The sequence below is a fragment of the Heterocephalus glaber genome, unplaced genomic scaffold, assembly GCF_053883595.1.
Source record: "Heterocephalus glaber isolate CG9 unplaced genomic scaffold, H.glaber_assembly_v1.0 deba00000809, whole genome shotgun sequence".
Taxonomy (NCBI): domain Eukaryota; kingdom Metazoa; phylum Chordata; class Mammalia; order Rodentia; family Bathyergidae; genus Heterocephalus; species Heterocephalus glaber.
The window spans coordinates 4,669,927-4,686,686 of record NW_028258163.1 but is presented as its reverse complement, the minus strand read 5'-3'; the positions used below and the strand labels follow the sequence as shown (position 1 = coordinate 4,686,686).

Sequence of the window (16,760 nt, the reverse complement as noted above, 5' to 3'; positions counted from 1 at the left end):
CCTTCTGCCCTTCTCTGTCTCCCTGTTCACAGCTCCCTGTATCCATTTTCTCTATAGGACTGGCCCTTTTGCTTCTTTTTCATTTTTATTGTTGCCATTTTTATCTTTACTCATTGAGTATTTAATAATTATCTTGATTATTTATATCCTAGTTCATTTGTGTATAGTGTGTTTTCTTGCTTTTTATTTTTTATTTTTGGTGTGTTTGGGGTTTTTTCCAGGTTTATTGAGGTATGATGACAAATGAAAATTATATATATTTAAGGTGTACAAGGCAACATTTGATATTTGTGTACATTGCAAAATAGTTACCATGATCAAACTAACATATCCATCTCTTCCCCTCATTACCATTTTTGGTGTGTGGTGAAAACACGCGAGATCTATTTTCTTTGCAAATTTCAAAACACATCATTATAAACTATAGTCACCATGCTGTAGAGTAGATCTTCAGAATTGGTTTATCTTAAACTGAAAGTGGATGCCCCTTGACTGCCTGTCCTTTTGCCCCCACCCACAGCTCCTGGTAAACCACCTGTTGCTATGAGTTAGACTTTTATGTAGATTTGACCTATGGGAAAAATATGGCAGTGTTTCTCTTTCTGTGTCTGTCTTATTTCATTTAGCATAATGCTCTCCACTTTCATTTGTCACAAATGGCAGGATTCCCCATCTTTTTAAAGGCTAAATAATATTCTATTATATTTATGCCACATTTCCTTTATCCATCTGTCAGCGAGCATGTTGATTGTGTATGGTGACTGTTATGAATCACGCTCCTGTTAATGAAGGCCTACAGATATCTTTGAGATAGTGATTGTTTTCCCCTTTGGATTGCTAGATCATAGGCTAATTCTGTTTTTACTTTTTCAAGGAGCCACCATACTGTTTTCTATGTTGGGTACACCAGTTTACAGCCCACCTACAATATACAAGGTTCCTCTTTTCTCCACATCCTCACAGTGCTTATTGTCTTTGACTGCTTGATACTAGCAAGCAACTAGCATGAAGTGAGGCCTTGTGATTCTGATTTGTACTTCCCTGGTGACTAGTGATGCTGGGTGTCTCTTCACCCACCTCCTGGCTGTTTGTATGTCTTATTTTGAGTAGTTTCCTGTTCAGGTCCTTTGCCCATTTTTGATTGGATTGTTTTTTTTCTGTGAATTGTATGAGTTCTCTATATTTTGCATATCAGCTTCTTATCAGTTTGTAAAGACTTTCTCCCACTCTGTCAGTTGCCTTTTAATTTATTTTTCCTCTTTAATTATATATGCATAGCTAAGATGAGTCACATGATCTTCCTGTTTTGCCAGTCTTCTGTCCTCACTGATAGACAGGGCTTTGCATTTGGTAGCTGACTTTTCCATCAGCTGCAGATTTCAGTCTGTTTCATTTTTGAAATGATTAGTGAAGGTGTAAAGCAAAGCAAATTCTTTTTTTGGCAGTGCTGTGGGTTAAGTCCAGGGCCTCATGCATGCTAGGCAAGATCTTTACTGCTGAGCTGCATCTGCAGCCCAAGGAAAATTCTTACGGCAAGTCTTGGTTGTCCTTGCTCTTCAGCCAATATTTGCAGTCTTCAGCCAGAAGTTATTAGTGTGCATGTATGTGGCTAAACAAGGTACAATTAATATTCAAGGAAAATATTGAGAAAAATCATGTCAGATATTTTATCATCAACTAAATAATTTTTTACCTATAATTTTTTAAACCAAGTCATCAAATTTTTATAATGTGACTTATTTTGCACTTAGCCAGGCTTTATTTCACCTAACAGTGTCTACAGTTCCCTGATAAATTATACTTTCATATCAAGGCTCTCTAAATATAATATTTCCTCCCTTAGAAAGTAGATCTCTTCAGCCTGGGAATTATCTTCTTTGAGATGTCCTATCATCCCATGGTGACAGCCTCGGAAAGGATCTTCGTTCTCAACCAACTCAGAGATGTATGTATTGGATGTTCTGCTGCACAATAGCCTCAGTCTTAGCAGGGAGATCAGAATTCCAGGCAGGGTGTTTTCCTGGTGTTAATATTATAGAAGAGGCTGTCCTGCTGTAATTTTAATGACTCATTTGCTGAGACATGCCAAGCTAACCAGTTCCCCCATTTGCAGTGAAATGTTTTCTAAACAAGGGAAGTCACCTCATTTAAGTTGTTAAAGTAACAGTTGTGTAAGCTTGGCTCAGTGGTGCATGCCTATAATCCCAGCTCTCGGGAGGCTGAGGCAGAAGAATTGCTCAGAGTGTGAGGCCAGCCTGGGGTACATTGAGTTCAAACTATATAGCAAGACCCTGTCTCAGAAAACCAAAATCAAAGAATAAATGAATAAGCATACAAACAGTCACGAGAGCCAGACTGTCAGCACTCAAGAGGGATCTTAGGTCTTGTCTTCTGTGGAAATCCACCTCTGTTTACATTCCTTCAAGGATAAGAAATTTATTCCAGTTTTGTTTTTTGAAATCTCGGAGAAATTGCTTGAGTGTAGTTAGTTTTTGAGAAATTTGTTCTTTTTTTTTCCTGGTGTGTGTGGTACTGCAGATTGAATCTAGGGCCTCACACATACTAATCAATGAGCTACATTGCCAGCCCTTTGTTTTTTTATTTTGAGACAAGAAGTTGCTAAGTTGGCCAGGCTGGCCTCATACTTACAGTTCTCCTGCCTCCACCTCCTGAAATGACAGTCATGCGCCATAATGGATGCCTGGAAAAGTTTATTCTTGATATTAAAACAAAGGAGGAATCCAGATGTTTTTGTATGATATTAATAGGTATGGGTTTTTTTTGGTACCAGGAATCGAACTCGGGACCTTGTGTTTTTGTGGCAGGCACTGGAACCACTGAGCTAAATCCCTGGCCCTATGATTTTAATAGTTACAGCCATGGGAATGAGTGAAAGTGTAATGGCTATTTGGTTGTAAAAATGAAAAATTTGTGTTGGATGCACCTGGTGTATTAATGCCTAAAGAAAACCACCATGAATTGGAAGTTAAAATATTAATATTAATATTTTAACTCCTTGAGATTTTTTTCCCTAATGAAATCTCCCTTTGTGTTCTTGAGATTAATTCTTGGCCCTATTGTTGCCTGAGCCTAAGGGGTCTAATGGTACAGTGTGAGAGCCAAGAGCCCCCATGAAGGAGAAAGTGCAGCAGGAGGGTTGGGAGATGGGAATTTAGATTCAAATATCTATGAGTAAGGGATCCAGAGAGCCTTCCTCATCCTTATCCAGTAGTGTGAATCAGAAGTATTCGTTAAATTAAATCGTATATCCTCTGAATGAGTATTCCTCTGGATATTTTAGTTGAATTCTCTGTACAGCTGACCAGTGCAGACAGCCGTGTTTGCAAAGTGTAGGAGGCGATACAGGGGTTACTATTGCCGGGAGCACTCTTAGATGAGTGCAACAATATCTTTCGGGAGTCTAAAATCCAGGTTTGTTCCTTCATTTCAAGGATATCTGAACTGCCTCGCAAGCGCAAGGTCCCCAGTTCAATCCCCGGTACCAAAAGAAAAAAAAGCAGGGGGTGGGTATCTGAACTGTCAAGTTAATGTCATAATTGAGGTTCTATTTACCAGAAAGGTGAAAACTTTCAGGACATCATTGTTTAAGGCTTTATTTTCCTTACTTTGCATTGTTAATTCAGTGCAGGTGGGGAGGGTACAGCGGGGGTGGGGGAGGCTTTCTGAGTTTTTTGCCTTTTTGGCTATGTGTTTAATGAGACTACTTTGTCTCTCTCTCATTGAAATTGTTAGATTTTTAAATATTTAGTCCTCAGAGGTGGTATTTTCTTTTTTGGTACCAGGGATCGAACTCGGGTCCTTGCGCTTGCGAGGCAAGCGACGGAACCACTGAGCTAAATCCCCGGCCCAGAGGTGGTATTTTCTATAACCAAGGCTGGCATTTGGGTAAAGCTTGAATTAAAATAATGTCTACAATCTTGATGACTAATGTATTGTCTACACTGTTACCATAATATCCACATGTAAAGCCACTGCACAAATAAATAATGTTAAAATAATGAAATTATGTTTATGTAATTGGAAGAGTGGGATCAGACTTGAAGCTACCTCCTCAGTCACTCCTTGTCAGCAAACTTTCATTTCTGCATTTGGATTTTTGACTTGTGGTTAATGAATGCGTGCATTGTGGCCGCCTGCCAAGCACTTACTGATTTGAATATAATACTCTTTTAGCCTGACTCCCCGAAGTTTCCAGAAGACTTCGATGATGGAGAGCACACAAAGCAGGTAATTTTCTAATGCTTTAATTACTGTGTTTTCAGTCTTGGGTTTTAATTACTGTTTTTCTTCTTTGTCAATTAGCAATCTTCATTTTCTTGTTTCCGGGGAACAACACAGGGAAAAATATCAAGAAGAAGAACTTACAATGTTATTAGACTTGAAATACACCATTAAAACGCCAAGGACTGGCAGAAAAAATTATCACATGGCAGGGTTCTTTTGGGTGGCTCATTGTACTTTTGAAGTGCTATTTGTACCCTTGACTAAGCTGTTGAGGGGAGAAAAAGGAAGAATGCTTTTTACCTCATTGTTTTAGCTAAAACTTGAGACTTTAAAAAAAAATGTATCATTTAAAACTATAATTTTGTTCTGTTTGTAGTTGAAATAGCTCAGGTTGTTGGGGAAGGGTTGCATTTTCTAAGCAATCTGATGCTGCAGTATATTAGAGCAACTTCTTGTATATAATGTGAATATCTAGGGGTATGAAAATGCATGTAACTCAGCCCCGAGACTAATATTGGTGTTCGCCAAATATGAGAGAATAATTATCAAATTTGTATGATGTACTTCCGATCTGCCTTTCTCTTAAAGGCAGATTGTCTTGGTGGAAACTTCGGGGGTTATTATTCTTGTCATATGGAAATTTGTTCTTTAAACTGACTTTACTGGCAATTATAGTCAAGGCAAAAATATCCCTTTGAAATTATTAACATTGAAAACAGGAGCACAAATACATAGACCATTGCAGTAATTTGCTACTACTTGCTTATTGGTCATGTGTCTGGATGGACATGAGGCTTTTCTAGACTTAAATTTTTCTCACCTGTAGAATACAGGTATTTGGTACCTTAATACTAGCACTAACATTCTATAGTTTGGTGATGTTTAGCATAACATTTATTCATGGCTATGGGCACCCATTCTGCCACATCTATTTAATTAGTGAAAAACCATTAGAAAACACATTGATTTTTTTCTACATTTGTTAGTTATTATTATTTATTTGAATCAAGTCATTTCCTATATTTCTGAGTATCGTAACTAAATGCTCATTTTATTGTCCTTCCCTGTAACATGATCAGTCTTAAGTTTCCACATGGTGACAGCTGTGGTGGCCCAGGAACTTTACAAAGAAACTTAATAAATTAAGGAACTTTTGGTTTACCTGCCAACCTGACAGCAGTCACATAAACCATTGCTCATAATGAAGACAGCCTCCCTGACATCAGATACACTTTAGGTACTCTTAGCATGTGAGTTTGGCCTGTATGAAAGTGACCCCAGCCAGGTGTGGTAGTGCATGCCTATAATGCCAGCACTTAGGAGGCTGTGGCAGGAGGATTATCATGAGTTCAAGGCCAGCCTGGGCTACATAGTGAGTCCCTGTCCCAAAAAACAAACAAAACAAGACCTCGAACAGCAACTACAAACCCAGGACCAGAACCACTTCCCCAGTCATTCACTGCATTTTATCTGAAAGGAAGCAGCACTGATAGATTGGTGCATAGTTTTTACCACATACAGAAATTTCACTGTATACTAGGTTCTGTTGTATTGAATCGTTTATTATTGTTTTTACTAGCTTGATTATTAACTTTCATATAAGTTGTATCATATAATTCCTTTCTTTATGATACAGAATCTCTGTATCACATGAAAAATAATTACCTGTGTGCTTATTTCAACCAAAGATAGAATGGAGGGGTACTCTAAAGATACATCATTAGAAAAATTAATAAACTTAATAAAATTCATCTAAAATTTGAGGGTTTTCTTATTTCAAATACTCTTCTGGTTTTTCAGTAAATCTTTGTTGTAAACAAGAGTATAATAATCTATTAGAGAACCTTTCCAAGGTTTAGATTGCCTTCAGATGGTTCTCTGGTATGGAAGTCTAACAGATGTGTAACATAAATCAAGAAAATTCAAGGGCATAGTTTCAGTAAACAGTGAAGAAAAATAAAAACAGGGTATTTTACATGCTTTAAGCGTTCCAGCAGCTACTATGCTTTGTAATATCTACTAACATTAGGCATCCAGAGTGATATATTTTATATTTGTATATCTTTTATATAATATTTTACATTTAGCTTCTGTATAATTGCTAAAGTACTTTTTTTTTTTACTGTTTGTGACAAGATATACGTGAAGGGCCTCTGCCTTTCAAGAAATACTCCTGTTAGCCGGGGTATGTGTAGGAGGGTACACACCTGTAATCCTAGCACTCTGGGAGGCTGAAGCAGGAAGATCACAAGTTCAAGCCCAGCCTGGGCAACTTAGTGACTTGGTGAGACTGTCTCAAAATAAAGAATGAAAAAAGGGCTAGGCACATAGCTCAATATGAAGGCCCTAAGTTCAATTTCTAGTAGTAAAAAAAGGAAGAAAGAAGTACTCCTATTACATTGTTGCACAACTCTGTAGCCCTAACAAAGTGGAGGGAAATCCAGGTGCAGGAAGCAGGGCACCTTTCTGCTGCCCTGAACTGACCACTGACTTGCCAGGAGGATCCTGAGTGTTATCCATGGTGCGCCTGGGTTCCCTTGTAGAAATCTGTGATCTCCTGGCTGTTGAATCACGATCCTGCGAAGCGGCCCACAGCCACCGAACTGCTGAAGAGCGAGCTGCTGCCTCTGCCGAAGATGGAGGAGTCGGAGCTGCACGAGGTGCTGCACCATACGCTGGCCAACGTGGACAGCAAGGCCTACCGCACCATGATGGCCCAGCTCTTCGCCCAGCGCGTCTCCCCTGCCATCGATTACACCTACGACAGCGACATCCTGAAGGTGGGCTGGCACTGCACGGAGAGCACCCCTGGTCCACAGAGGATCAGTTAGGTCCTTGCTTCTCAAAGCGTCTCTTAATGCCTCCACTGGAGGAGCCCCAGAAAGCCCACACAGAAATGTGAGGGTTTGTTGTTCTGGGGTGAACAGCCACTCAGTTCACTTGAAGGAGTTCTTGACCTCCCACACACACACCCAAGATTAAGATTCTGATCCCCAGCCCAGCATCCACACAGCCAGGTACTGCTGATATAGTGAAGTGGCTCCTAGTGTGATACACATCACCTGGGTAGCTCTCTGACGTGACCACACAGGGCCCAGGCTCCCCAGCAGCTCTAGTGGCCCTCAAAAATCTCTTTAAGAAGCTGAGCATAATGGCACATGCCTGTGGTCCTAACTAAGAAGGTTGAGGCAGGAGGATTGCTTGGGACCTGGAGTTTGGGGCCAGTCTGGCAACATAGGAGACCTCATCTTTTAAAAAGAACCTGTGAGGTAGGCATGGCAGTGCGGACTTCCAATCTCAGCAGTCTGGAAGGCTGAGGCAGGATGATCCCAAGTTTGAGCCCGGCCTGAGAAACTTAGTGACTTAGACCCTTGTCTCAAAATTAAAGCAGAGGGAGGGGGAGTTCAGCTGAGGGACTGAGGAGTGTAGTTTGGTGGTTAGACCCTGGGTTCGATCCCCAATCGCCAAAAAGAAAAAAAAAGAACTTCCAATTTGGTTCTTAGGTATGGGTGTATGGGTATGTGTGTGTGTGAGAGAGAGATTTTTTTTTTGAGACAGGATCTCAAATTGTAGCCCAGGCTGACCTGGAACTCGTGATCATCCTGCCCCTGGGTTTAGCCTTCAGCACCAAAGGATCTCTTTAGAGGCTCCCAGGCAGCTTCTGAAGTGTAGCCAGGTTGCCAGTTTTGTGAGCCTTTAATGTCTTATTTCTTCAAAAGAAAAACTGAAGCAATGTAGCATGTTAAAATCTGATGAAGTTGGGTGGGTAAGTAGCAGATATTGGTTATATTCTCTGTATGTTTCTGTATGTTTAACATTCTATAAGTTTATAAGATACAGTAGTAGAGGAAATAGTGGTAAAATTGGTGGACAATCAGTATGAAGTTGAAGGAGCACACTGTTTTTCCTAGCTGGCAATGTTAGAAGCACCTTTGTAGTATCATCAGTGACTTTTTTATTTTTGTCTTTTTGTTTGTCTGTTTCTCAGTTTTCTGTAGAGAAAACGTACTGCTTTTGTAATAAGCAAATGGCAAAGTACACAGCCGCCCTGCAGTTTTCAGCAAGCCTGCAGGGACCCCCTTAGCCTGCGGGAGGAGCCCACTTCCCTCAGGGGTCTGATCATACACAGTGTCCCTGGGGGACCTTGGAGGGAGCCTGTGCCCCACAAAGCATGAATCTCCATGGTGCGGAGCTGGGACCCTGAACCTCCGAGGCCTTCCCATTGCTGGCAAGGATACAGTGGCTCCTGTATTGTGAAGCAGGACGTACAGTATTGTGAAACTTGTGTTTCTCTTCCCTGAATATGCTCAGAGGGCCTGGCTTCTTGAGATCTCTTTTATGATCCTGGGAATAAGCAGTGTGGTACCAAATGCAGGCCACAGATCATATTTTGGGGGTCTGTTTGGTTGGGGTTTGGTGATAACATTTTAACTGGGTCCCATTTTAGGGCAACTTCTCAATCCGTACAGCCAAGATACAGCAACACGTATGTGAAACCATCATCCGCATCTTTAAAAGACACGGTATGGCCTTTTAAAAACTCAAATTGCTTCTTGTAAGATTTTTTATTTTTTATCATTAGAAAGTATTAGTGAATTTTGGTACATCCATTTATTTAAAATTCAGTTACAAATAATTGATGCCATGTGAAATTTAAGCTTATTTTTATAGCTCAGCTCATTGAAGAAAAACTGATTGGAATATTCCAGCCTTGCTACTAAAATCAGGTTGGTTTATGCAGTCAGAAATAGTACTAAGGGGGCCGGGGATTTGGCTCAGTGGTTCTGGCGCCTGCCTCGCAAGCGCAAGGTCCCGAGTTCGATTCCTGGTACAAAAAAAAAAAACAGAAATAGTACTAAGTTGAGAGACTTAACCTAGGTAAACTCTCCATTTGTGTATTTAGAGAACTGAGAAAAACTGATGAGGAACAGGTTAATAAGTGTCAGATTCCTGTTCGTTTTAGGTTGCCTCCTGGAGAGAACAAGAACCCAATGATAAGTTTGTTTTCTCTGGTTTGGGGTAGGTGCTGTCCAGTTGTGTACACAACTTCTGCTTCCTCGAAATAGGCAAATCTACGAGCACAATGAGGCGGCCGTGTTCATGGACCACAGCGGGATGCTGGTGATGCTACCGTTCGACCTTCGGGTAAGGCTAAGAGCACTGCTGACAGTCGGGCCCAGGTTCCTGTTAAACAGTTTGCCCTGCTGGACATTTTCCCCCAGACTCAGAGTGTACATGTCGCCTCTAAGACATAACATTCTTTTGTTGTTGTTGTTGTTGTTTTGTTTTTTGAGATAGGATCTCTGTATGTCATTCAGATGGGCCTCACAGCGATCCTCTTGCCTCAGCTTCCTAAGTGCTGGGCTCACAAACATGCCCCACTGAGCCGGCCCAAGATACAACATTCTTAATGGAGTGGGAGTAAGAGCATGATTGGAGATCAGTAAATGTTTATCCCCAAATGCCAGGGATAGTAATGCAACTGTGTGTGGCTCTAGGAGCCAGGACCCTGCGTGGCAGGTGCCAGTTGTGCACAGAAGGGTTGGCCAGCCTGGACAATTTAGTGAAACTGTCTCAGTAAAGTTTTTAGCCAGACATATGGCTCATACCTGTAGTTTCAACACTCAGAAGGCTGAACCAGGTGTGGTGGTGCATACCTGTAATTCAGGAGGATGATGAGTCTAAGGCCAGCTTGGGCTGCATAGTGAGACCCTAAGAATAAATAAATAAAAATTAAAAGATAAAATTTTTTAAAGGTCTATGGGTGTGTAGCTCAGTAGTACAGCACTTGCCTAGCATGCACAAGACCCTGAGTTCAATCCCAAAACGAAAATTTAGATCTTTATTTTTCTTTCTTTCTTTCTCCCTCCACTGCACTGAGCTGCATCCCTAGTCCTTTCTGTATTTTATTTTGAGACTGGGTCTTACTAACTGGCCCAGACTGGCCTTGAACTTCCTCTCTTCCTGCCTCAGCCTCTGAAGTAGTGGGGTTTATAGGTGTGCACCACTGCATCCAGCTAAACCTGTGTTTTTTTCATAGATCAGATATTTATATGTTATCAGATGAAAATGTTTAGATATATCCATATCTATATTTGAACTGTGGGAATGTCCATGGTATATTGTTAGCTTAAAAAGAAAGGTAAGTTTCAAAAGAATTCATTTTTGATATAGAGAAAGACAAAAAGTATGTATCAGCTTCCATACTGAACTACATTTTATTTTTTATTTTTAGATAGGGTCTTGCTAAGTTACCCAGGTTGGTCTCAAATTTGCAATCCTCCTGCCTCAGCCTTCCAGGGTGCTGGGATTACAGGCATGCACCCCCACACCTGGCTCAGAAAAGTTTTTAAAAAGAAACTGTGTACAAAATGGCAGGGCAGGCCGGGGATTTAGCTCAGTGGTTCCACCACCTGTCTTGCAGGTGCAAGCTCCAGAGTTCGATCCCCGGTACCAAAAGAAAAGAAAAAAAAAAAAAAAAATGACATGATGACATGACAGAGGCCAGTGGTGCAGGTGATAGAAGAATTTACCAAGACAAAAACAGTCAAAGGAAAGTTTAATAGTTTTACTACAGCCACAGCGCATGACATGGAGGGAGGTCTGTGCCCCGTTGTTTTTAAAGAAAAAAACCAGACTAGGGCCGGGGATTTAGCTCAGTGGCGCTGCACCTGCCCCCAAGCACAGGGTACTGAGTTTGATCCCCAGTACCGAAAAGAAAGAAAAAAGAAGCAAGTGGCTTGCTTTAGGCTGGAAGAATGTTAGGTAGGATAAGGTAGAGGTATTCTTTGGCGCATATCATCTTTACAGTAAGGTCTGATATCAGGGGTAAGGGGCAAGTAATGGTCAAGGAGTGGGAATGGTTGTTTTTGCTGTACGTCTCTGAAACAGTTCATTTTGAAATAGAGTAGGTGACTCTGGTATAAGCCAAATGGAACAGACAAAGTGGAGTAGCCGAATGGACACCAAAGTGGCTGCCCTTTGGCTGTTTAGTCCCCCACAGATCAACAAAGTCATATCTTTGACATTTGGATGGAGACTTCATTTTCATTAGTTGCTTCAGGCCAGACATGGATGTGGAGGGGTTGAGTTTTTGAGCTGTCAGGGATCACTGGGGCCAGGTTGAGAGTAAAAACTTGGGGCAGCCCATTCTAAAGGAGTATAGAGGAAGGGTCAAATGGGAGTGGGGGCCCTCCGGACCATCATCTGTAATTTGATGGGCTGTGGTCTGGTGGAGACAAAACACACAAGCACATGAAATACAGGTGGATCTGTGAGGAGAAGAGTAATAAGAGATGAAGTGGGCCCAGAAAAGGTCATAGCCAAGACGTCCTAACCAGGTCATACTCCATGACCAGGTCTGTTCATCCCTTGGTGCTTGATCATGTACTTGTTTTGAATTTTCCTGGACGGTCTGGCTATGTTGTTGTATTTGTCTTGTTTAATTAATAGTAATATCTTTTCCAGCATAGTACATGTACCTCTGCTTTTTGTGGTGAGTATGTCTAGGGCTCAGCAGTTTTGTCCTTTATCTCTCTAGTGGTCTCTGACCATGTTATTTTTGAGAGACTTTATCCTCCTTAATCGTAAAGAGGAATAAATATATATCTCTTTCTTGTTATTTTATTTTACTGCCTGTTTATACTTTCCTCTTGGGTATTAAAGACCCAGTAAATAATCAGAATTAACCTCCTTTTATTATTAAGGTCCATTAACTCTCTTCAGGGGTTATTTTTGGGGACAAATGAAGAGCTTTAGACTCCCTCAGTTTTTTACTAATTATGTCATCTTCCAGGGTGGGTCATGGTCAACCATATGGCTTCCCTTGGAAGCATGGGGACAACTCCTGTACAGTGACCCTCCTGTTTATAGAATGGACAGTTGTTGATTCCTGTCCTTTGGGGTCCCACAGTCCCTCTGCAGAGGGGATTGGGTGACTCACAGAGTTGTAGCCCTTCTCAGAGGGGTCCCATCAGAGCCTGGGTCCTAGCTGATGTTGGAGGGCAAGGGCTAAAATATTAGCTGTTCTCTCATCCCCATTATCTTCCTGGCCTTTGGTCTCTAAGCCTCCCGTGCTGAACACCTGCAAGGTTAGTTACACCAGTCTTGAAGTGGAAGCTTGGGTGCTATATTAACAGTGGTAATCTTCTGGAGTCAGTGTCATATCCTCTGTCTTGTAGAAGATGTCCTGTCATCTTAAAATACTGCTCAAGTTGTCTGCTAGAAATCATATTTCTTAACAGTGTTAACAGACAACAATTAAAAAGTTGTACAAGGAAAGAATAAAGATAAGAGCCAAATAAATCCAGCTAATATAATAGTCTAAAAAGCATAAGTAGTCTAGGTTTGTCCAAATTAGGGTTCTTTTAAATAGAAGGTACTTGTTTATAGATGTGCTTCTAGATGACTAACGCTTATTTAATCTTTTAGTTGTTGGAGTGATACTGTTTGGAATGTGCAGTGTTTAGGGATATATAATTATCGTAATATAATTAGAAATACATAAACATAGGCCTGTAAAAGTCTATTGTAAACAAATGTGGTTGTGGGGCACTAGTATAGCAAAGTGTTTGCCTAAACTTTGTATTTTAGAAGGCTTATACATTTGGAGAACATTAATACATTGAACATGCAAACAAGTCAGTAATAATTAGCATTACAGTTACCTAGAAGTACTTTGTGTATCAATTTAGTATTTGACTTTTGAGGTGAAATTTAGAATCTATGGCTTAGTAGTATAGCTATAATCATGTGATTTTTTGTATTTAACAGAGCTACAAAGCTTAATAGCACTGAAAAGAAATCAAATAGCCTTAGATCGCCTATAAGCTTAGAAAACAGTGTTAATGACCACAAATAGACTTATTACCTAATGTACAAGTGTTTTTCATTTATATAATAACAAAATGTTTATTTAGGTTAAAGCCATTAAATGCAGACCAGATTTTAAATGGCAGGTTTTTCCCACCAGAATGGTACTGAATATAAGCAGTGAAAATGTTAAAAGACTTACTGATCGCCAGGCACGGTGGTGCACTCCTGTCATCTCAGCACTGGAGAGGCTGAGGCAGGAGGATCGCTGCGAGTTTGAGGCCACCTTGGGCTACAGAGTGAGTTCAGGGCCAGCTTGGGCTCCTGCCTCAAAAGAAAAAAAACTTACTGATCATTTTATATGTTTAAGGTCTAGATGTAATTCATATTATATAAAGAGAGCGTTTACTGTGTATGTATCAAACTTATGTATTTTTCATCTCTAGTCCTAGATATAGAGTATTAAGTATACTATACTAATCTAAAAATGATAGTTGTTCATTTAACCAGGGTTATAAATTGATCTTTTAATAAACCCTGGCTCTGTTATGACTCAATTTCCTGGATAATCCTAAAGCCTATCAGAAAATTCTGCTGAACAGAAGAAATATTTTAAAGACTGTGGAAAACTGGAGGATCACCTACCATTGCAGAGAACTGGAGAACATTGGTTTAGGGAGCTGCTATTTCAGCCAGCAAAGGCGAGTTTTGTCTGGTGGTTCCTCAGGCCCACAGGTCCCGCTTAGTGGAAATTACTCCCCATATATATTATTTTTAATATGAAATACTAAAATTTTAACTTAGCAACCTTAAGAAGACAATCTTAAGCCCTTTTTGTATATTAATAATTTATGAAAATTCATTGAATAGACCCAAATATCTTTTCTTTTTATAAATTTTAAGAAGCCAGAATACTTGAAATTATATTTAATAACTGATGACTCACATGTTGTTAAAAACATTTATAAGTATTAACTTCATTTTTTATTTACAGTTATCTTAGATTATTTATGAGAATCAAGACAGAAGATGAGTATAGTTAACACTGCAAGCTATATTTTTAATCAAAGAAAAACCCTAGAAGTTGTTCTTGAAATACAGAAGGCAGCCGGGCATAGTGACACATGGTTGTAATCCCAGCACTTGTAAGGCTGAGACAGGAAGATTGTGGTGAGTTCAAGGACAGTCTAAACTACATAGTGAGACCATGTCTCAAAAAAAGAGAAATATATAAGGCAATGGACATTGTATTTTAAAAGATAAACTTTATCTTAATTGGCTAAGAACCTAGACAAAATATACGTGGTCCACCAAAACAATGTGTACATACTTAAGGAAAAGAAAAATTTGTATCAATATTTTAGTACTAAATTTATTGAGACATCATGAGTTTAATACAAGTTACCTTTGGCCTCTATAATTACAAAAGGTGCTCAGAGTGGTGGTCATGAGCTTCCAGATATTTATTATTTTTCTATTCCTTATCCATTCTTCTGGTGGACCCTGTATATTGGCAATTTTAAAGACTCCTTTTATTTTACCAGCCAATTTAAATTAACTCATTTGCACTATTCACTTATCTATAAGTCAACTTGAATAGAATTTTATGGAGGATGACATATACCCAAAGTAGCACATAGTCGTGTATGCATTAAGCAAGATCATATATAACTCTTATGCAAGACACATAAAGCAATTACATTCAGTAGAGTGGACTTTTAGATGTTTTCACCATGTTGGATTATCAGAATTCTTTCTTTTTAGTTTTAGGTTTATAACTATAGACTAGTTAGAATTCTCCCTAGGTTAGGGTACCAGTGAGCACTTTATTTTTACATAGCTCCTGACAAAGATTTTTAGTAATCCTTTGACTGTTGTAATACCATAGAGTGAAGTAACTGAGAGTCAGGAAGGCGAGAGGGCATCAGGGTCTGGCTGCGGAGTAGTGCAGGTGAACTGTTCAGTGGAGAGGAAATTGGCATCTGAGAAAAGCCACAGAAGGGTCACTGAAGGCACCAGTTTCAGGATCAGGAGGTGAGAACAATTGAGCCGTGAAGAGGCCATGAATGCCTGCCTGTGCATACAGGATCTCAAAAATTTTCTCAGAATTATGACAGGAGGGGTCAAGTTGGAGGATATTGTATTTGAGGGTACCAGTGAGGGGCCAGAGCTCAGTTTATCTTGAATTTATCTTGAGGTATTGCACAAAAATGAGGCTTTTTTTTTTTTCTTTTTTTAAGGGTTTGAGGGTCAAACTTGGACAGTTGTTGAGAATACATTCCAGGGATGAATCCAAGGGGAGGGAGGGCGGAAGGCTTAGCGTGTGCCCTACCAACGCGCAGCTTCCACCCAAAAGGCATCCCTAGAGGGTGACGAGCTTCCTGTGTTTCCGAGTGGAACTCCAGGTGTGCCCTAAACTGGGATGTCTGACCAAGGACAGAGGCCCTTCAACTCACAAAAGTGAAACATGGTTTCACGTAGCCTGTCAGGCCGGACAGAGCTTGGAGAAGAGAGCTCACATACCAACCTTGGCTGTCAGTGGGTCACATCCTGGGGAAGGGAAAGCCTGGTCACCCATAAGTCTCTCAGATCAGAAAGCCAGAAAGGGGTGAGGGGGCAGAGGGTGCTCCCTGTGTGGGTTCCACAGAGGTAGGGAACGTGGTCCCTTTACCTGTGGGGACCTGGTGGTTAGATTCCCCAGTCTTTGGGTCACCCCCGGGAATGCTCCAGACAGAGACTCTCAGTCCAGAATGGAAAGGGGAGCCACTCACCACAGGGCCAGAAGCCTGTGGTGATCGGCATCACAGCCAGGGACCATCTGGTCCCACCAGGGAGTTAGATGAAGCAGATTAGGGGTGCAAAATGACATTTTAAAAAATTCATATGGAACCAGTAGCTTGCACAGATTTTAATATTGTACAATAAAAATATGGCAGAGTATATCCACCTTAAAGTGAATTTTTCTCAAACTTAACCTAAGAAGAGCCAGAGTGACTGAGGTTAATGGTGTGCCTGGCAGCAGACGTAGCTGCTGACTGAAGCACTTGGGAACATGTCAGTCATGCGGGTGAGACACAGCTCTGTGATCGCACTTCCTGTGTCGCTGCATGATGAGGGCTCAGTCTGAAAAATGCACTGTTAGGCATTTCTGTCATCACGCAAACATCATAGTACGCATTTACAGAAGCTAAGGTAGCCGCTCCATCGCTAGGTGTGAAATCCCATGGGACTGCCGCTGTATCTGCAGTTCACTATTGATCGAAACATTGTACAGTGCCTGACTGTCCTAAAATCCACTGGACGGTATACTTTAAGAGGCTGAACTTTAGGGTATGTGAGTTACATTTCAATAAATTTTAAAAAAGACGTAGTCGGCACATCTTGGCATTGACTTTAAAACTTTATTTTTCAGGTCCCTTTTGCACGGTATGTGGCAAGAAATAATATATTGAATTTAAAACGGTAAGAAACATGAGGGGCTGCCTTGCATTTGGTAGATGTGGGACAGACACAACAAAAGAATGTTTTATCTCCTTTGATCCCTCCAAAAGTAAAGAATGCTGAGTTCGAGGTATCGAGCTTGAAATACAGTCAGAAAACCCAGCCCCAAAACCACTTTTCTCAGGCAACTAGAATGCCAGCTTCTTTGTAGAAGAAATATAGCAGCTAGGTAACCTTCCATCCATCCCATGCCTTCTTCGTGT

The 16,760-nt window shown here is 40.6% G+C and overlaps 1 protein-coding gene across 7 annotated transcripts in view; it reads left to right on the top strand.

Moving 5' to 3' along the window:
* The window catches only part of Eif2ak4 (eukaryotic translation initiation factor 2 alpha kinase 4), a 109,234-nt gene that overhangs the window by 61,817 nt on the left and 30,657 nt on the right, over positions 1 to 16,760 (top strand). For all 7 annotated transcript variants that reach the window (XR_015449795.1, XM_013078443.3, XM_004861532.4 and 4 more), the window contains 6 exons: positions 1,844 to 1,945; positions 4,195 to 4,248; positions 6,789 to 7,025; positions 8,693 to 8,768; positions 9,269 to 9,390; positions 16,469 to 16,518. Coding sequence is in view for 6 of the 7 variants with exons in the window: in XM_013078443.3 (XP_012933897.1) it covers positions 1,844 to 1,945; positions 4,195 to 4,248; positions 6,789 to 7,025; positions 8,693 to 8,768; positions 9,269 to 9,390; positions 16,469 to 16,518 (641 nt within the window). In the remaining variant the exon portion in view is untranslated. The remainder of the gene's footprint in view (positions 1 to 1,843; positions 1,946 to 4,194; positions 4,249 to 6,788; positions 7,026 to 8,692; positions 8,769 to 9,268; positions 9,391 to 16,468; positions 16,519 to 16,760) is intronic.